This window comes from Drosophila serrata, unplaced genomic scaffold (assembly GCF_035046125.1).
Source record: "Drosophila serrata isolate PLE 108 unplaced genomic scaffold, ASM3504612v1 contig_382, whole genome shotgun sequence".
NCBI classification, from domain to species: Eukaryota; Metazoa; Arthropoda; class Insecta; order Diptera; family Drosophilidae; genus Drosophila; species Drosophila serrata.
Window position 1 is genome coordinate 8,195,839 of NW_028257280.1, and position 22,340 is coordinate 8,218,178.

Genomic DNA, 22,340 nt, shown 5'->3' on the forward strand with positions numbered 1-22,340 from the left:
AGCCAAGATCCCAAACAGGAACAAATAAAGTTGGCAGCAAAGTTGGGTTGCCATCACATTTGGCTTCCTTGTCTGAGATCTCTGTGTTTTTTTTATTCCGTCGGTCGTCTGTCATTAACGTTTATATGGCTCAAAATGTTACGAGTTTCGGCGCTCGAGGAAATTTTAAAGTTCAAGGACGTGTGCCAGGATAGCTTCTTAACCTCAGACCTTGATATGCCTGTGAGGGGAGTCCTGTTGCAATTACCTGGAACAGGACTAACGCCCGACACAAAGTAAATTTTTGGGGCCCGCCACACTTGTTTTGATTGTTTTTAAACATTTTTATTTTCCAACTGTCCCGACAGCCCCCGGGGATAGTCGAGAAAAGGAAAACTAATAATCCACCTGCTTTGTGTGCTTTCATTTATGTTTCTTTTGAACGTGTTTCTTGGAAACCAGCATGTATTAACTTAGTAATGTGTGCCTTGATATGAATAATAAACGACACTGGAATTTCTCTCTTCGAGCGTTTGCGTATGAAATATGAATTAAAACCTCGAAGCACCGATATAAACTCAAGTATCTCACGAATATACTTTTGCATACAATGTATTAATAAGAGAGATTCCAGGAATTGTCGCCACAACACAGTCTCTCTGCTTAGAAAAGGGAAGACAGCTCCGAATGTCAAACCGTAATTAACCGCAGAAAATGCCAAATAAATTTCTGCTGACTTGTTTAATTTTCTTTGGGAGCGACGCATTACATTTGCCATGTTGACAGTTGCACACAACTTTTGACCTTATGGCTTTAAAGTCAGCATCCAATCAGTGCTAAATTTAATCAAACAATTAGACAATTGTTGAGTCCTCCGACTTCGTTGATATTTGCCAAAGAACAAGAAAACGGTCCAATGGGGAGGGGGGGCATACTCAATTATGAAAATATTTGACGCTGGGGAATAACTTTGCTGACTGTTCTTGTTGCTCTTGGATATCAATTAAGTTCTGGGATAAGCAGGGGCTATTGCGTATTTTTCAAACGCAACTCGAGAGTCTGAGAAGCTGACTCGATGACTGGCAGTTCATTTTCCAGAAAAGCAAAAGGGAAAAGGGTACTGGGGCTCGCCTGTATTGCGCATTACGCATACGCCGCGTGGTGCTGGGGGCAGGGTGCGAAATTAAGCAAAGTCGAGCTTCGGCTTGCATAATTGATGCCGCAGCTTCATTTTCCCTCCTGCGAACGATGTGTGTGGCGAAGGCAATCAATCAACTTGATTGCTATTACAAATTCTGGCAAAGTTTCTCTGGGCTTGGGTTTGGTTTCCTTCGGTTAGGGTACTTGAAAATTGCTCGCTAAGCGAAGTATGCAAATTATTGCTGTCACGTCTGATTGCCCTTTGTTGACGACATTCGAATAGTTCGGTGTCCTTGTCCAAGGATGATGGCGATAATTAGGTCCCCACAAGTGCTGGGCTGCCCCCCTTCCAAGCGCTTATGCAATTCATAAAGTTTATAATTGAAATCTGTGATTGGATAATGCCATGGTAATAGGTTTCTCTTTGATAGAGTCGCACAATAGCTGAGCCAGCGAACACAATGGAGCCAGCTGAGCCCATTTCATTTTGCCTAAACAATATCTTCAAGATGGATGATTGAAAGAGCAGAAGTTATTCAGAATGCCGCCTGGGACTAAGTTTTTCGGTTATACAATATAAAATAAAATGGGATATGGAACATCAGCTGGTTTGCTTGGCGTTATGAGACTCCCACATTACTCATACGCCCCGTTGCAGGATCACATTGCTTCTTTTTTTTTTGCAAACGCTTAAGCCCTGCCAATGCAAGTTGTAAACAACACGAGTACTTACATCCACAATCGGTTTAAGCCTCAAAAACGCTCTGCCTCGGGAATTGGCCAACAATGCGCTTACCGCTTACTGCTGCACAAAAGCCCTGCTAAACCTTTTCTGTCATTGTTTATTTGTATCTGAAAAGTGGAAAAGTTTCGAGGCACGTGGCCGCCAGTTAAGTTGCCGCTTACGTGCCCTAAATGCCAAACACCAATTTAAAGGGCTGACACTTTGAGAGAAGTAAGGTAGGAATACCTATGGTTGGCAGCTTAAGAAGTAGGAATTATAAAATACAAAAGACAACCTAATCTGACATAAAATGTGTATTGAGTCATGCCACAATTAGAGGAACTCCTTTAATCTTCATGTAGACTTATCTTTGATTTAAGCTTTGAATATTTCATATTGTTGAATGAACTGTCAGGATATTAAATGTGAATAAATCAAATAAATTAAATGGCAGTATTTTTAGATATTTAGGAGTTGCATGTGCTATTTTTCCTGCCCCAACTGTGTACACATTTTTCACCCTGTCTGGCCGCGCCTAACCTGATCTCTTTGCACTTAAGTGCATCAAGATGGATTGAAAACTTTTATGGTCTTTTCACGGGAAATTGGTTTTTGCAACGAACTCGTTTTTGTGTTCCCTTCGCTTTTTTTATTGAATATTCCACTCATTGGTTTATTTGTCGTTATGTTTTCGTGACACTGACGACTGCAACGAGTATTCGCTTTTGTGTGCGGTTTATAGTGTCGCTGACATTGTTGATGGGTTTGGCGAGGACTCGCAGTGCAGTGCCATTGACAGGACTTTCGCTCCGTGGGCGGTCCTTGTTCATATCAAATTGAATTTATATTTTGTCAAATAAAGCGGGGAAAAAAAACACTTATCGCTTTAGTTCTGCTGACATGGCGCTGAGCCACAGTTTATTTAGGGAAATATAAAGCGGAGCTTTGCGGCTACCTGGAGGGTTCCAGTAGCTTTAAGATTTTCGCCACTTTCAACCCCCAAAATAAGGATATACCACCTCCTTTCATTCTCTCAGGCAGCACTTTTTTTATACACGACGTAGATACATACATATATGGGCTTGAGGGCACTTTGGAATCACGCCAAGAGCCGTGGAAACTCAACTGATAAAAGACAATAAAAACGATGATGGGCACCGCCTTCGCTAATAACATTTTCAGGAAAAAAGTGAAGAGGAAAAGTCTGAGAGGAAGAGAAAGTAGGGCTTGCCTTTTGGCAATTTCCCGTGCTCGAGCTCCCGTAAAATTTATTATTTATATTATAAATATATATAAGATATAAGTATATAGGGATTTTTATTGTTGGCCAGGCGGCAGCTCACGCGACTGAGCAACAAGCTCCGGTCCTGAGAAGTCCTTCTGCGAAAGATCTCATATAAATGCTCTAATTTCCCGCATCGAATGTTGCGCATTCGTGTATAAAGGAGAAAATGTTGGCAGCCAAACTGGCAGAAGTTTGCCTACTTATGCTAATTTGGCATGCAGCCCGCGTTGGAAGTAAACATTTTGCTTCGATTTCTCTTGTTTTCCGTTTGGCTTTTGCCTTCTGGTTGCCCCTTTTTGGCTTGGCCCTGTATGAAAATCAAGGAGAATGGAAACGAGACCCGCTTGTGTTGTGCATATATGCCAGACAATGACAAACAGGAAGTTCCTGCTTTGGTGGCTTATTTATCTGTCTTCAGGATATCAAAGCCGTGTCGAGTTTTATTTACTCTTCGCAGCCGCCGTCACATCACACGTCCCGCAAATATATTCGGAGGCCAGGCAGATGTCTTCAAATTGTTATTAGAAGTTTGCCAAATTAATAGGTAATAACTTGGCCCAAGCAGATGGGCAAAGCACAGCCAGCAGCCAGCCATCCAGACGGGCAAACTAATTAGAACGATGGCAAGGCACATTCCCGGCGGTAAATAAAGCATTTAGCCCAGCAAAGTGAGCAAGGGCAAACTTTTCACATTAAATTTTTATGGCTTTGCATTGTTTAATTATGACTGGGACGTATTTCATTTCCCGCTCCAACTCACCTGGAAACTATGGTTTACGTTCTTGATGCCGCACTCGAAATAGCAGAGGTCCGATAGATCAATCTCGTCGAAAACATCGCACTGCAAGTAGACATTAAGAGGAAATATTAAAAATAATGTCAGGGTAGGATTAACAGAACGAGGGGATGTGTATCATTTGTGGCCAACCCTTCTGCCACATAATATTTTTTTAATTTTGTGGCCAACATTCCTTTTGCGGTTTTGCATCGCCTTGGCCTTTGTCTACAGCCTGACACTGGGCCAGGTCAAAAGGATGCCGGGGAAAAACAAGAAAGGAAACTAACTTCGGGAAGCCGAAGTTTAGATCCCCTGCAGTTTTCAATTTAATTAGAAGATAATCGCTGCAGTATTAAATCTTTCAATAATCGCATTCTTTAAAGTTTTAAAAACTCATAACTAAGCCAAAAATGCATTAATTTCAATTCGGAAACAGTTTTTTTATGTTTGTTTTTATTAGGTTAACAAATCTGCATATTCAGCTTTGCATTTAAAAAAATTAAATTTTTTATAAATTTTTGACAATTTTAATGATGTAACCCCTTATAAAAATTTCAAAATTTGGGCAAAATTACGAAAATGTATTTTTCGACCGGACATGGCTAGATCGATTTGGCTGCTGATTCTGATCAAGAATATATATGATTTATAGGGTCGGAAATCACTCCTTCATGACTTACAAGCTCCTGACTAAAACTGTGATACCCTGTAAAGGGTATAAAAACATATACATGTTCTAGTACATTTTGCCTTGTCTCTGGCCTTAATGGAATGCTTAAAGCTAGCCGGCGGCTATTTTGATGTGGCTCTAACTCTGGGACGGCCATGGCTTGCAGGTCCTTTAGGAAATTGAAATGTTCACACACACAGGCCGGCAAATAAATGGATATTTACCAGGCAACAATGGCCGCTGGCAACCGGGCCCAAACACATAATAGAAATGTGACAATGGAGAGCCCGGCCAGAACAAGGCGATGCCAATACCAAGACATTGAGAGACCCGAAACCCGAGCCCCGGAATCCGGACCCAATCCCAATCTCAAGTCCGCGTCCGCATCCGAGTCCGAGTCTGAGACCGAGAATGGGTCTGGGTCCGAGGCCATCGGAGCGCCAAGGTTTGTATACTCAAGTAGTTTTTGAACATGCTCGAAATTGGTTTTCTTTTGACTCGAGTGACTCAAAAAGTTTGATTTTGTTTGCGCCCCAAGGAGACACAGGTGGAGAAGGCTGGGGGGGGGGGGGCAGACAAAACAAGCACAGGTATGATTTTTATATTTTATTTCATGCGCTTCAATTCCCACATCAATTAATATCTGAGTATTGTTCTGGGGATTGCGCTGCCAGAACTTTAAGTGATCCAAAATCAATTTAATGCAGCACCTAAGCTCATGGTTTTCCTGGCGGTTTTCCGTAGTATTTACTTTACCGCTTTGCTGGAACTGACTGGGTCTTGGTTTCGTTTTTTCTGTTCCTAAAACTCTTATTTGTACTTGGCTGTTTTCTTTGGCATAATTTATTCATGTGAAGACAACTTCGTTGACTTTCGGGGCTCTGTATCTGCGAAATTGTGTCAGTGGAAGGTTGTGAGCTTTCGTTTGAGCCACCCTAAGACTTCTTATGACACCACAATACCAAAGGAGCCCCATACAATACCTTTTATTTTTTGCTTTTGGTTTCCAGGAAATTCGAAGGCAGCCACCTTCGCATTGATTTTGTTGTCCTTCTGAGGAAATGCCACCAACCGGAAGGCTCGCCAGTATAATCATAATAAGTTGTTTTGGCACATAATTGATTGAAAACAAGGCCATCACTCAAAACCAAGTGGATATGTATGACGGAGCGGCTTAATCCGGCAGAGTGAGCATTACAATAATTAAACGTATACACAGCCAGTCGGAAATCCCCACAGATACACTCCCCCACTGGTAGCTGCTGGAATTACAAGACATTTTCGAGTACAGCAACCGCAATTCTCCATCCGCAGGACTCGCTGAATTCAGGATGTGAAGGAGGATGCTGCAATCGTTAAATGAAAAAACTGCGAGAATTTCGAGTACTTTCACCACTTGAATCGTTGGCCAGAAATCATTTCAAACTTAAATTTCAGCTCGTTGTTCACATTCCCTACTAAGGGGTTTTAAGGTTTTGATAAATAGTCGATGAATATGCTTTAAGTAAATTATTATTTGTGTAGATTAAGATTGCAAAGGCTGTATAAGTTTACAGGAAGCTAGCTTTTCATCTCATAATTAAAAGCATATTTCCAGGCATATATGCTTTGGTTCTTACAAATGATCATTTCTGTATATTAATATATATTCTTTGTTTTAATCATGAATCGGTTTAAGCATTTTCTGATTCGTCAAGAGTGTCTCCAGCTTCGGATAACTGCCACAGCTTACTCATTTTCCTCTCGGCGCTTCCGTTTCATGAGAAGGGAGAAGCGTTTGTATGTGCGAGTGGCAGAGTTTTCCTGTTTGCTACGCGTTTCCGCACTTGTTAAATTAAGTGAGCACAGACATTTTCCGCTTGAATGGATATCGCAAATCTTGAGCGGAATGGAAAAGCAGAAGCTCTGCTGCGGATCTCATTAAAAGCCACGCGAATAAATATATATTTGTGTATGCTTGGATGTTTGATTTATATTTTTAATGCGCTGGGCGAGAAGAATCAATAAAATAATGATGAAAAATATACAAAAAAGGGGACGTTCTTTTTACACATGACACATGGGGGATTTGCGATTCTCTCTCCTGGGCCTCAACTCATTTCACTTTCCTCTGGGGTCAATCACAGACACATTAAGGCAAATTGCTAATTTTCTGTGTTATCAGCTTCAGTCCCCCAAGGCATTAACCCAACTTTGATTGCATTATACCGAGATTTCTCTTCGTTTTTTCTTCATTTTTATTTTTTGTTGTGCCCCGAAACGAAAAGCGGCCCCAAATAATCATTAATTTGCGCACTTTCGAGGGTCCGGACTGGAATCCTTCGGATTTCTCCACCTGGCGCACAAAAAGTGTTTCCCTGCCCTTTATTTATTTCTTTATTTCTTCTCGTTTTTTTTCGGCTTTGCCGTGTACAGCTTGCAGAAAAGTTTCGGTCCATTCATATCAATTTCTTTGCATTACTTCTGAACCATTTCGTATTCTTCTCCTTCGACTCGCCCCATTTTTTGCACGCCAAATCACTTAATGGGGAAGGCAGAGGAGCGGAGCCGTCATTAGAATTTAGTGTACTCGAGCCGGAAAGTGCTGACGGAATGTAAGCCCTACTAATTGAGCGCTATTTCAGAAGAGATTTACTTTAAGAAAGTTGCACGCAAATCAAAGCAATCTTATCGGTTCACCGGCGCGCGTTCAAAAACTTGGCCAGAGCAATCTTATTGGAACATCAATGTCGCGCCATCCAACTTTCGCATTTCAAGTGACAAGGAATTCCTGACGATAAAGTTGTTCCTTTTGAAATGTCACATCGCCCCAACTTTTGCTGGCAATTGCATTCAAACTATTTGCAAAGGGAGGACCACGACTAGGACCAGGAACAGAACCAGGACCAGAGGCGAAAGTGAACATTAAAGCCATTTGCCTCTGACTTTTCCATTAGTTCTTTGGAGAACAAAGTTCTTCGACAAACAAAGCAAAAGACAAGCATAGAAGTGCGAAAAGGAGACACAGTTGCCACAGCCGGCAACATGGCCTTGTTGTTACCCAGTTTGGCTACCAGTTTTTGGGTCTAATTAGTATTAAATAGCCTCACCTACCCCTAACTGGATCTCCATGGGGTTGGCATGGGGACGGTGTTTGTTAGGCAGGCAGGAGGCGTGGCCTGTAGGTGTCTGCGTGGGCGTGCCACGTTTCATTTGGCGTGTCAAAAGTGGCGCAGCTTGAAATTTTGACATTTTAATGGCATAACTTGCCCGCCACACCCCGTGGAAGAACCAAGGGGGTTCCCTTTCCTTGAACACAGCCCTGAACGGTCCGCTCCTAGTTATTATTGTGCCATAACATCGTCCGTCACCCGCTGTTTTCCGCCAATCCTTGCCAAGAGCCATATTTAAATACTCGCAAAGTATTAATGCTAATGTTACTGGTCCTTACACAAAGAAGAATATTTCTGTGACAGAATAATGCGATTTAAATAACACAATAAAATTTGTTTAAAGAACTAAAGTCTTGTAGAAAGTATATTTAAACTTAAAGTAATACAACATAATAGAATTTGTATTCAAGATTTGACTTGCTGTAAGACCTACCCATTTTCTCTGATTTAAATTTACAATTTCTAAATAAAGCCTTGGCCCACCCTGGGTAGGTTCCATTTTAATGAAGAAAACAAGACATAAATCATCAGGCTAAGGCCCGAGATTTTTCCGGGTTCCCTGACATAGGCTGAACGGAGAGCACTTTGGATTACAAATCGCAGAGTTTGTAATTTGGCCTTCGGTAGTTAGCATTATTGATTGTTCCGGGGCACTCAGCCAGGCAGCCTCTCCGTATCATCCATGCCGGCAATTACATGTGACCCACTCGTTGCGAAATGAGCATTTTACCCTTGCATACGTATTTAGGGGAAGAAGCAAAAACAATGGACCCGTTAGCAATTAGAGAGGCATTTAGAAGGGGGTTGGGCAGAGCAAGAGGCGCAACCAGGAGGCGGGAAGCTATGTAACCTACTTTGGGAGCAAGGCGCAATTTGTCATGTCCCTGGTATAGGGGATAACAACAGCAACTGTGACCCGGTTCTCCGGCCAGAACGAGTATACGGCTGGGATCCCCAGCAGGCAGACTGCCTGACAATAATTGTGATTAATAGCGCTGGGGCGTCGGCGAATATTTATCAGGCCATTTCGATGCGGTAAGTGGCATTGAGAGCCGAACACAGTAAGCATTAATGACAGCCTTACACACATTACGTATACGCCCCCGAAAAAAAAATGAACCCATTGTGTCCCATTGTACGAGTAAAGCTGATGAATAAGTATTTCAATTCGAGTTACCTACCCGAGATCTCTTTAAAATTCGTATACTTTGATATTAAAATTTATTGTCTCGTCCGCCCAGAAAAGTATGCTACAGTTTTTGAACTGCCTCCTCTTGTCTCTTAAAAGGGTGTGACTTTTGTTAATCAAAATTCAATGAAATATTTATTATTAACCAGAAAGAAATCGAACTTCGGGAAGTCGAAGATGATATACCCTTGCAGCTTGCAATTAAGTAAAGGATAACATTGCGAATCAATTAAAACAAAGCTCAAAATATTGGCACAATTTTATATGAAAATTTTGTCGAAAAAGCAAAGCTTACAAATGCCATAACTGAGTCAAACAGGCATTAATTTCAATTCGGAAAGCGTTCCTATGTTAGTTTTTATTGGGTTAACAAATCTGCATACTCAATTCAACATTTTAAAAAATTCAATTTTTTGCGAATTTTTGACAATTTTAATGATGTAACCCCTTATAAAAATTTCAAATTTTTGAAAAAATTTTAAAACTTTATTTTTTGACCGGACATGGCTACTTCGATTCGGCTGTTGATTCTGATCAAGAATATATTTGATTTATAGGGTCGGAAATGACTCCTTCTCTGCGTAACAAGCTTCCGATTAAAATTATAAGTACCCTGAAGGGGTATGGCTTTATGATTGTTCATTTGACATAAAAACGATGAATTTTTTGCATTCCTCGTGTTCTGTTAATTAAACTTCAGCTGAATAAAACATTATTGAGTTCTCGAATATTTCATTTTGTCCTTTATGCATGTGCATGTGACATAAAATCGTTGCAATTTAAAAGGGAATTGAATTGAATACCCAGCAAGGGTAAAATAAGTTGAAATTGCATTGATTTTTCCGAAACAGTTTGACTAAAGCATAAGTTAAATCGAATTAATTTCGCTGGACAAGCCGCTTATTAATTTGCTTATTGCTTTCTGGAACAAGGTTTTTATGATTTTATTAATACCGCCTGCATGTTTCGTATATTTCTTCTGTATGGCCGTTATTGGTGTACAACATATTTCCAGAGAATTCCGAAAAACGAGCCGCTGCGTTGTGATTTATGAAACATAATTTATGAGTCTCGTTTTATGTTCCCAGAATGAGAAGAAAAAGAAAAAAAAGGGCACAGGGATGTGGAAAATCGTTGCTGAAAGCAACTCAACATGTTTGCCAGTCGCCTGGTTTCTTTCTTTTTTTTCGGCCTCGGAGATGAAACGACGAAAAACCCACATGACCTCGTTCCGGGCTTGATAAAATGATGTTTCCCGTGCCAGTTTCAGCAGCTTGATAAGAACGAAAACCGCTTCCGGCCAGACCGAAACCAGATCCGACTGGCCAGCCGATTATCCGGCGGACTCTGCACAAAAGTGTGACCCCGGTCGTTTTGCCTGGCTGGCAGGCAGCCTAATAAATGTGCATTAATTTGGCGAAAAAGGTTGACTCTTCTGCCTTGCCAAAATTGCACATTATAAATTAAACATTTATGATGGCAACTTGTTCTGTCCCTCCTAAAACATGCACAGCCAGCAGACAGTAAAAATTATATGGTGCTCTGTGCTCAAATAAATTATTAGCTAGGCAAGTAAAAAACTTTGTCCCGCCCCCTCAGCACGAGGGCAAAGTTTTGTTAGCCTGCACTTACGAAAAAAAAATAGCAACCGAAATTAAACCCTGAACTTTTGGCATAAAAATGTTTAAAATAAAGTTTGTAAGCGACAAACTACGTTTGTTTATACACTTATTTTTCAATGCTGCAACTTTGAACGTGAGAGCTATTCCATTTCCAAAGTTCATAAACAGTCCACAGTTTCTAGTTTTGATTATATTTGAATGGAAATATTATTGTTTCACTTGATATATATATATTAATATTAACATATTTTAGTTAAGTTAAAAGTTTTCTGTCTTGTTGTTAAAATGTTTATGATGTGGGATTAATATGAAGTAAAACTTAAAACTAGATACCACAAAGTTCAGTTTTATTTTTCCGAGTGCCCTAAATAATAGTGACTTGGTGTTCTTTAACCCAAAACCCAAAGCCTTCCCAGGAACTTTTTCAATAAACGATGGTGTTTGCGGAGCCAATGACTCGGACAACTTTGGCCGACATTTACCATTAGGGCACAATACATAAACCACTTAAAACGGAAATATTCATAAAATGTGCATAAACTGGGCGACATGCTGTCCCCAAAGGGGAGAAAAGGGAGTCTTAGTTGGAGCCTGGGGCCGAGGCCCAAAGCCGCAAGAGAGTGCGCATCTCCCTAATACCACGTGAAGGATTTATTTTCGAGCGTAAATCCTCGCATAAATGCTGATGCCACGTAACCTGAGAGTGCCATGCCGGGCCGCCCATCAATTTGGGAATCACGCGCCCACAGCGACTGCCAACACCTTTCTAGCCCCGTCGTAGTCCCCATTTAATTTCTCCAGGGCGCAGGGATACCGAGGACGAGAAGATGCCAGGATCAGCGAGGTGTTAATGATAACTTGCCCCATTTACCTGGTGTTTTTCTCGAAACTTGTGCGGTTCGGTGCGGTGTGCGTGTGCAAAGTTTGGCCAAGCTCCGGTTTGCTTATCTTCTATTTTTACTTGTTGTTTATGGCAGCTTAAAATTAAAATGAAAATCCCTGTGCTGCCTGCGAAAACAGTTTTTCAATTTGCATGTTAGAGGCAAGCAAATGATGTTATTTTTAGTTTGACTTTCCACCTTGATTCTTGAGCTTGTGCCTTTATTGTATTTAATTTTATGTGAATGGTTAGAAGGTTCTTTAGACCATTTTCTGTCCATTTAGTTAATCTAATAAATGTATTTGGCGTTGATTAAATTTAACTTGAAAGTGTATACATATATACTTAAAAGCACCTTGATTGATTTACGACAGCTGAATGGGAAGCCTGGCAAAGGTTCGGATCAAGAAACAAGTAAATCGAATCAAGTATATTTCGCTTACACTAAATGGCCATATAATTGGCACATTACTGCCCCTCCTTTCGAGTTTCACTCCCCAAATCATTTACTGCTCAGCCTAGAAAAGATTTCCTTCTGACAGGCTGGGACTTTCCATGGCAACGCTGTCCGGAAATTTTAGAAGGCCATCGCCCTTCTCAGGACACTGTCACACAAAGGATTCCCCACTCAATAAATGGCAAGAGAAGGCCTTTGTTGCGACCCATTTCGGGCGTTACCTTTTGTCGGTGAATGTGTTGCCGGAGAGCAAGGTGGCCAAAATTGTCTTTGAGCCCGAAAACTTTTTTGGCTAAGCATTTCGATGCCGCACGAGTGCCTGGCCTCCAGGTTGAGGGGCGAAATGAGGGTCACGAAGGCCGTTTCGGTCTTCCCTTTCGGCCCAATTTATGCCTCTTTGAGTTTGGTGCCTCGATTTTGCGTTATTTAAAACTTCGGTTTTCCCTTCCATGAATAGGGGAAATATTCAAAAGAAACTTTCGGCCGCTGACAGAGATGAAACAAGCGGAATTCGTATAAATTATAATGATAAATTAATAAACGAAGGCTTGCAAAAACAAGGCGACAAGGAGTAAATACACTTTAAAAGTAATAGGCTGGCATTCAATGGTTCGGTAGAGTTACACAAAAAATAAGAAAGTAAAATAAATATCAGGAAGACGAAGTTTATATACCCTTGCAATTTAATTATAGAATCGTATCGGAAATCGATCATATATTATATGACAATTTATTTAACAAATCAAAGTTTAAAAATCTCATAACTAAGCCAAAAATTCATAAAATTCTATTCGGAAGTAGTTTCTATGTTAGTTTTTATTTGGTTAACAAATCTGCATACTTAATTTAACATTTAGAAAAATTCAATTTTTTGCGAATTTTTGGTAATTTTAATGATATAAAAATTTCAAATTTTGAAAAAATTTCGAAAATTTATTTTTCGACCGGACATGGCTAGATCGATCTCGGCTGTTAATGCTGATCAAGAATATATATGATTTATAGGATCGGAAATGACTCCTTCACTGTTTTGCAAGCATCTGACTAAAATTAAAATATCCTTCAAAAGTGTATAAAAAGAGGTAAGTAAGTAATTTCCGTTTCAGCCACTGAAAATGTCCAGGAATTTTCGCAGAATATATTTAAAAGCCAGCGCCTGCACCTTTTTCCGCCCGAGGGCTGAACGTCAATTAAATATTCATGCGCCCCGTTAGCCGCCAAGCGTCCGCTTTTAACTCTCTCCGCTAACCCTTGAGCCGCCGCTTCTGCTGCTGGCCAAACAATTTGCAAATGAATCAAATATGTAGGCTCCTATCCCGGCCGAGGATGAGCCGTAACAAAAGCGGCGATCCGCCGTCCGTAATTGCTTTCCATTTAAAAAGATTTCTATCCGCCGCGGGGGAATTAATGCGCTACAATAAATTTGAGTCGCACACAAAAGACAATGACCTCGTCTCGGAACATGGCTTGTGGCTTGTGGCTCGAGTCTGGCCAGCGAACCGAATCTGGAAGCGGGCACCATGATGGAGCTGTCCCGGAGTCCCAAGTCCCGAATGCTATATCCCTACCTCCGAGATCATTAATCAAGGTGAAATGTCAATTTAGTCACACATAACTCAAAATGAGAATGGTAATGGCAGTTGGGCTTTGGTCCTTGGCCCTTGGTCCTCGGTCCTTTGGTCCTTAATATTTGCTAGTCACACAGAGGTGCCATGGCAACATTACTGTGGAGGACGCCTCTCAATTCCAGCCGGGCAGCCTTCGAAGTTACGGGAGGCCAAAGCGGAAGTTTCGCACTTCACGAGCTGCATCTGATGGCGACCGCTGCGACCGTTCATCCAGAATATTTTTCATTTCCGGTGGCCAGCAAGGCTTTTCCACTCTACACAAAATTTAAAGACCTACCCGAAGAATGCTACCAAATATTTAATATCAATTTATGTGGCAAGTGTGTAGCCGTCGTGACCTTTGGCCTTACACTGAACTAGCTTCTCTAATTGCATTCCCAATAACCGCCCTGAACAAATGGATCTCCAGCGAGATGCCAGGAACTAATGAGCACATGTTTACAAGAAGAGCCGCCGCAGCTTGCAATTTATTTCTTGCACCGCTTTTCATTGCATAAGTTTTCCAACACTTTTCCTCCCCTCCATCCCCACCCACCCACTCCCTCCGCACAGACATTGAGGCGCACACCCGTGGGCTGCTAGAGTGTTGGCAACACTTCAGTGCCGACGTCACTGTCTCTGCGGTTTGTTGTTGCCACGTTTTGTAGTACATTTAGTACGCTTGTTAGCTTAATGCACCCTTGAGACCACCTTGCCCCCGGAACCTCGTCCTCGGTCTTCTAGAAGGTTCTTGCCAGCACATATCTGAATAAATTTACATACATTCAGCCAGCGCTGGGGATGGAGATTTTTCACCTACCGTGGGTATTACGTAAAATGCATGAAATTAAAACGAAACACCGAAAAAGTATCTCACAAATGAAACGATAGCAATCTTTCGGACAGATTAGACGCGCTAAGCAATTGGTAATCGATTGTTAATACAGAAATAAACTTAATTTGGAAATGGAAATTCTATCGGCTTAGTACGGCGACACCCACAAGTGCTTCAAGATGAAAACTCCTGGGAAAAGAAAACTTTTTTCCCCACCGACAAAGTTGATCCTGCGGCCTGCATACAAACAGGAGATTAGGCGACCTGAGGCATTTAACGAGTGAGCTAGACGCAGATGTCGCCGACATAAATGACGGCTAAGCCCCATCCCCTCCCCGAGAGCGCATTATGACGAGTGGCGGGGGATTTCCGGGCAGGAGCATGGGGATGGAGAAGGAGGTCCTGGACATGGCAATTGACCGTTCGCCCACTTTGCCCGCCCCCGAATTAATCCAACTTCTGGGACAGCGTGTGCGTGTGGCCAACGTGTGGTATGCGTAATATTTCAAATGGGCCTTAAATTGGTTTTGTCCATTGTTCGTGTTGTGTGTATTTATGTGATGGCTATCGCATTAATACAACAAGTTTTTCCCACTGACAGTCATCCGGGAATTATTCTGCTGATTTGTTTCGTTCGCGCTCAAATTCATTTCGTCCTTTGATTATATTAATTTCCGCCTCCCCTTCGGGATCTTATGGATATCACAATGTTGGCCGGGTGACACAAGTGTCTCGGTGACACACAATGCAACATCCCGAGGGTTCTGTGGGGATTCAGCATAAAACCCACCTAAATAAATATGAAATTTAGATAATACAAAACGGGCCGTGGAGCGGCAGCCTTCAGTGTCAATGCTGAGCACATCGCCATCTTCCCGTCATTATCGTCCTGCCAACTCCCCTTGTCACGTAGCATTGAATGACAAGAGAAATATAGAAATATACGTACTGTCGACATCCTTATAGTGCGACACACTCAAGGCTTTTATTCCGTTCACGTGCAACAAATGAACAAGTTCATTAAGTGCAGGATGTTGCGGGACGTACGGAAGCAAGGACACGCCGCTCCTCGCGGCCCGGGCAGATGAGCAAGTGCCCCACTTCTGGGTCGATGTTTATGCAGTCATTAAAGTCCGTAAAGCCGCTCCAGTATGCAAAACGGCAAAATGAGTAGGCCCAGGCGGCGCCACATGCGAGGCAACATTTATGCTGATTAAACTAGCGCCAACTGACGGTAGCTGGGAGCTCCAAGCATCTCAGTGAAGGCACTGAGAGAAATATATATACTTAAAATAGCTCAAAATTAAATGAAATAGTTTCCTTCCTATACTCCACATTTTGTAATAGCTTAAGAGCAAAGTTGTTAATAGTTTTAGTATTATAAATTATGATATAGTAAGTTTTTTGTTGCGTGTATATGCCACAAGGCAAACAACACATCTACGACAGCTGGGCCTGACGCAATGAAAGAACTGGGACTGGGACTGGGACTGGAACAGAGACAGAGACTGAATCTGGGACTAAAACCGGGACATGAACTGGAACTGGACCTGGCTAGAGGTTTTCTCAGTCAATCCCCTACTGCCACTTCACATCCGCCTTCATCTCGTTGACATTTTTCATTTGGTTGCAGCTCATCATTGGCGGACTGACAATTTTCTCTGTTACAGATTGTTGACTGACACGGATGATGCGGATATCAGAGGATAACTCGGCCAGCAGGCAAAGAATTGTTTCATCAAAAAGTTGGACAAAACAAAGACATAACAAAAAGATAAGAGCCAAAGGCTATACTGAGGAAATGATTTAAAGCTAAAATTTGAGAAATTTCTATAACCGATCAGAGTAAATTCATCATATCTCAGTCAAAAATGCATTAATTTCAATTCGGAAAGCATATTTGTGCAAGTTTTTAATACGTTAACAAATCTGCATACTTAATTTATAATTTTCGAAAATTCAATTTTTTGTCAAATTTTGACAATTTTAATGATGTAACCCCTAATAAAATTTTCAATTTTTCGAAAAAATTTCAAAATTTGTTTTTCGACCGGACGTGGCTGGATCGGTCCGACTGTTAATGCTGATCAAGAATATATATGATATATGGGGTCGGAAACGACTCCTTCATGAGTTACAAGCTTCTAAATAAATTATAAACACCATTCTTTGAGTCGAAATTTATAAAATTTTTATCGACAATTTAAAATTAAAAAATCTCATAACTAAGCCAAAAACGCATTTTGTTCAATTCGGAAGTCGTTCTTATGTTAGTTTTTATTGGGTTAAACAATCTGCATACTCAATTTAACATTTTAAAAAATTCAAATTTTTGCCAATTTTTAACAATTTTAATGATGTAACCCCTTATACAATTTTCAAATATCGAAAAAAAATTTAAAATTTATTTTTTGACCGGATATGGCTAGATCGATTTGGCTGTTGTTTCGGATCAAGAATATATATGACTTATAGGGTCGGGAATGATTCCTTGACACCTTAACAAGCTTCAGACTGAAATAAAAATACCCTGCCGGAGTATAATAAATACAACTATGAAGAACCTTGAAATATCAATTCTATCATTAGCAAATATTAATTTTTAAATAGCTAAGTCGCTTATAAGTTTTCAGATGACTTTAATTTTCTCACAGTGAATCAGTGTAGATATTTATTTACCCGCCAAACACACTCACGAGTGATAAATTTGAAGAACTCAAAATCACTTTTGTGGAATTAATTTGAATTCATTGTGAAGCTCTTCGTGCATGTATAATCCTCGGTTTGTTTATGCAGTTTGTCAAAATATCACATGTGGCTGCCTCCATTGTTTCACATTCAGACCCATATCAGGCCATCGATTTTGGCCAGAAAAGCGAAACAAATGTCTGCCCTTTTTGTGGGCTGTCGGCACGTGACTCTGCCCCTGACTCCGGCTCCAACTCTGGGTGGGAGGAGCCCATGTGTGACCTCATTGGGCCTGATTCGCCCGGGGTTGGGTGTACATAAATTACCAGCTATGTAGCAAGAGCAAACCTTTTCGCAAACTAAGCCTGCAAATTATGCACTCGCAGCTGTTGCCATCGAGTGAGTCCCGACGGGAAAATGCTCGAATAAAATGCAAATTGGCCTTATGGAAAGTGTGTGTCCTACGATTTGTACATTTCATATTGATTCCACTGTTTGCAGACAGTTCGGGTTGGTGGGCTGTATCCAACTCCTAACCTACTTGCTTGCCGATGGCTAAGAACTTTTGGCTAAGGATTATGGTTTTTATATATTTCTGCATTCCTTCTATGGGATTTGTGTCTGGGCTATCTGACCCACCTGACTGTGTCAACATTTGTCTTCGTCTCCTCTGTCTCTTCAGAAATGCACATTTTAAAATCCCTGACAGCCCAGCCCCGGTCCGCTTGCCCCTTGAACCCACCGAATGCGAAAACTTTCGTCCTCCGGTTGCAGGCAATATATTCGACCTTTGTGTCTAATTTTAGAGGCAAACCGAATGGATGGCGAAGGACAAAACAAGTTTTTTGTTTATGAAAACTTAATCGCGTTTACCGAAAAATAAAGCCAAAAATATGAACGTAAAGTGAAAAGTGTCGGACTGTTTACCGCACTCAATGGCATTCGTTTGACGTCAGCGGGTCCGAATTCCAATGTATGGCGACTGTTTCATTATCCTGCTGAGCCTTAATGGGATTTCAATTATGCATGATTGGCATTTATTAAAAAAACAAAATGTCCCCGGGATTCAATAACTTTACAAAAACATAATTATTTCGTACAATTACATGTTTATGAATAAAATGTCCCACTGGTAATTGAAATGTATTAACGAAATGGAATAATTAAGGTTGTCGCGTGTTGTTTTTCATATTTAATCAAATTGTTTGGACATTATATAATTTAAGGGTTTAATTAATTTTGTTTTAAATAATGGGAATGATAAATCAATCAAAAATCCTCATTCTTGCTTCTCAGTATTTTATAAGGCGAACTTCTTACTGATTTAAGAAGTATTTAAACGAATGATTCAAAAAAAGTCTAATATAAAAGTAATTCCATACTCATCGTAATGTCCTTTATTGCGTCAACAATTCTTGCTGCTTTAATTATTCTGGTCCTAATGTTGCCCTAACAATAAAATCCAAACATGATTTGCCAATTTTATGGGGCCACGAGCCTGAAGGGAAGTTGGCTAATACCGAAAACGAAAAGGGCATTGCCACACATTGAAAGAACTTAATCTCCACGGCAGACACCGGAACCCCACCTGGCCACAGGATACTGTACTGAATCCTGAACATTGAATACCGACAGGACACCGAAATGGCAATGTGCTCATTGTCCACTGCTTACATTACAACACGGTCTGCTTCAGGGAAGCGGGAGCGCCATGTAAATTTTTCAACACACTAAACACAATAAACATTTGCACACGGCCGCAGGACATCATGCTCGGTGTATGTAGGTGCTGATCCTTGTGTGTGAGGGACACGCACATGCCAGGACAAAAGTGCTGATAGCATTCGAGGCACGCAATCATTGGCCGCAGGCACGACACACATACACAAAGGCAGTGCACTTCGAAAAATGATCAGGAAATGGATATTACAAATGGGAATAATGTATCTACAACTTCTTTGAAAAATAACTTTTCTTTAAGTTCCAAGAACCTAACCAAAGCCACTTTATTTAAGCTGACTTTCCTAAGAAGGTATTCTATGTGATTGGTTTCTTGAAAATCTTATCTTTTTATTATATAGTAAAAATATATTTATTACAGTTTAAATTTATTCTTATATCCAAAGAGATATAAGATTGCTCGGAAAGTCACTTGGCCAGAAATTGCCTTAGACTGTTATGATTGCCTTGAAACCAATTTGAATTTAGACCATAACTACATTTATTCTCAGAAACATTTAAATACATTTTAATTGTATGAAAAAGTGCAAATGCTAGCTTAGTATTTTAAAAGGTAAATACCTATGTTTCAGATAAGTGTACAGTACAACAATTATTCTGCCAAGTGTAAGAGCTAGCAGGACAATATGCTCCAGGTAATACCTACAGTCCATTATCGGACAGACCAGAGAGCGTGCTCATGTATCGCATTCAGAGCGGCACACATGTCCTCCTTCCTCGTCTTTTAATTTGTTCACTGCCCTCCGTTGGGGCCCTTGATATGCACACAATTATCCTGGCAGAAATGTCACTTTGGCTGATTGTTTGGCAGCCTCTTGTTGCCATTTAATACGCATATGCTCCTCAGCCAGGACCGTCTGTGTGTGTGCGTTGTAATTAGCCAGAAAGTGCCCCCTGTTTTGGTTCGGGGAACGGGTACTACCTAGAATGATGGGAGGATGAACGAGAAGTTGCCAGCACAGTTCGCAACCAGACATCCCGACCAGACGAAAGGTCACTGCTCCCCACAGGATTGATTGCGTGTGTTTGCGTTAACTGTTCGGAGTCAATTAGATATTTGTCTGCGGCTGATATTATACTTCAACCCAACCCAATGCCAATGAGACGAGACAGCCATTCCATTAGAATATAAATAGCTGCTTGTTCCGGCCAAGTTTAAATAAATGTCTTAAGCCCCCCAATCGAGGCATTTTGCTCAACTAGCGCACATTAATTAAATTAGCCAATTAAAAGTTTTTGACAGGCTCACAAATCTCCACATATAAATGTATTTGTTCCGGGATTAATGCGAGCGAAAGCCGTTGGAAACTTTTGTTAAACCCCGGACAAATAATTTGGCCCGAAAGCGGCATGGAAATGGATATATAAATGGAGGAGGGCACAAAAGCGGGCTTAACTTACCCCAAAATAACACACACAAAATATTGATTTAGCGGTGACTTGGGCGTTTAGTTTATGGTTTTTTGGAACTGTTGCTTCTTTGCGTTTCCGGCGGAAAGTTCTCCTGTTCTTTTCGTCTTACATCTTACATCTCACTCAAACTGAAACTTTAATTCACGCGCAAAATTTTTTGGCGCTGGCAACGGCCGCGCCGCCGCCTCGAAACTAAATAATTAATTTTTTTGCTTCGACCTCCTTCCTAAACGTAAATGATTGTTTTATGTAACTTTATCGATGTTGTGTTTCCTTGCGGTTAAATAATTAATTACTCGGCCCGATAGGCCCTCTCCTCGGCTTCTGTGATGTTGATGTGACTGTTGATATCGGATGTGGATGCTGCTGTTGAAGTCGCTGAGTTGTGGCACATCGCTTCGTTGAGTTCGAACTGAGCTGAGGTCCTGCGAGGCAGTCGCTTTTATTGGCCGCCTTTCGGAATTCACCATGCACAGGACATGCTGGCAGGCAGTCTGCCTCTCCATCTGCCTGCCATGCGCCCCGAAAGGATACAAATATTTACAGGTGCGCCAAGCGGGTGGTGGGTGCTCTAGGACCAAAGCTCTCTTGAGAAGACACTGAGAGAAATTAGTGAGAAGTACTGGCAGGAAGCTCTGGAGTCTTTGGGGTTTAGTTTTCTAGTTAAACTACATAGTTCCTTTAGCATGAATGAATTTATATAATCAACATAATAAACTTCTTAACATATTATAATCCTTTGAAGACGATTATTTCAGGATACCCTGGTAACCCGAAACCAAAAGCTTTCTCTCTTTTGAAGGACCTCTCTGGCTCGCTCTCTCTCTTTGGGTTAGGGGGAGGGAAGCTTTCACGTTTCAAAACAAATCCCGCACACAGCATCCCCATCCTTTTGGCTCGGTAGCTCGCACATGGCCCAAAGCCGAGTACTACAACTTTACAACTGTGGTGGGTTTCGTTTTGGCCTGATGTTGTTGTTCTTGTTGCCGGGTCGCGTGCAATGCTAAGAAGAAGCAGAGCCAGCCGAAAAGAGCTTCGTAAGTTTTGCGGGCCAAAACAACAAGGACCTGTCGGGGGGAAGGGGGGTTGGAGGAGGCGGTGAAAATCGTGAGGTCAAAGTAGAAGGCTGCGATGAAAACAATGCAAACAAAAATTTGCGCTTTTACGAGCAGCAGAGCCATCATTAACATGAGCATCAACATCAGCTAGCTGTCTCCTGGAAATGGTTTTTCCTCATTCTTTTTCTTTTTTTAAGCAGCCAGCCAAAGGCTTATCCCTTCTGTGCCTCAACTCAGAAGCGGCTTAGACGCGGCCGCGTATTTGTCTGGCACGCGTAGTTTTCAGTTTTCAGCCGTCCGTCCTCCGTTTTCCTGGCTTTGTTTTCCCATCTTGCCATTCGGTTTTATTAGAGTTTACTACGGACGCCAGGCAACAAATTGGCCACCGTGGCAGCCGCTTGGGCGCAACATGGCGTATGCGTAATTATAATTGAAATTTCGTGCCTACGTTTAATGAGTTCCCAGGCACTTTTCGGTCCGCCAAGGAATGCAAACGGCGGTGATTTTAACCTTTTAATAAAGAGCCACCTTAAGGTCTATTTATCGAGCATCAAACAGAATTTTTAATCAAAATAAATGCCGGTGGTTCGTTTGACTTCCCCCGTGGGGCGTCAATCGCTAATGGGCTAATTATTTTGGCATCCCGGGGCATTCATTCCATGGTTACCATACCGTAGATATTTTGTCACCCTTAATTCCTTAAAGGTTTCTAAATGTACCCTTGTAAAGGGTATTATTATAAGATTCAGAAGCTTGTAACTCACGAACGAGTCATTTCCGATCCTATAAATCATATATCTCGTGATTAGAATAAACAGCAGGATCGATCTAGTCATGTCCGGTCGAAAAATAAATTTTCGATATTTTTCCCAAATTTTTGCAAAATTTTTAAAAGGGGTTACATCATTAAAATTGCCAAAAAATTACAAAAATATGAATTTTTTAAAATGTTAAATTGAGTTAACATTTGTTAACCTAAGAAAAACTAACATAGGAACGACTTCCGAATTGAAATTAATTAATTTTTGGCTTAGTTATGAGATTTTTTAATTTTGAATTGTCAATAAAAAGATCATATAAAAATATGTATTATAAGCTATTAAAAGAAAGCGAATTTTCAAAG

General features: G+C 41.0%; 1 protein-coding gene across 12 annotated transcripts in view; it reads right to left on the reverse strand.

Moving 5' to 3' along the window:
• The window catches only part of LOC110185683 (diacylglycerol kinase eta), a 44,827-nt gene that overhangs the window by 15,545 nt on the left and 6,942 nt on the right, over positions 1-22,340 (reverse strand). For 9 of the 12 annotated variants that reach the window (XM_086840903.1, XM_086840904.1, XM_086840901.1 and 6 more), the window contains exon 3: positions 3,889-3,969. In XM_086840903.1, the coding sequence (XP_086697029.1) occupies positions 3,889-3,969 (81 nt within the window). Of the gene's footprint in view, positions 1-3,888; positions 3,970-20,147; positions 20,694-22,340 lie in introns of those variants that run through there. The other 3 variants (XM_086840907.1, XM_086840906.1, XM_086840905.1) reach the window with 2 other exon arrangements.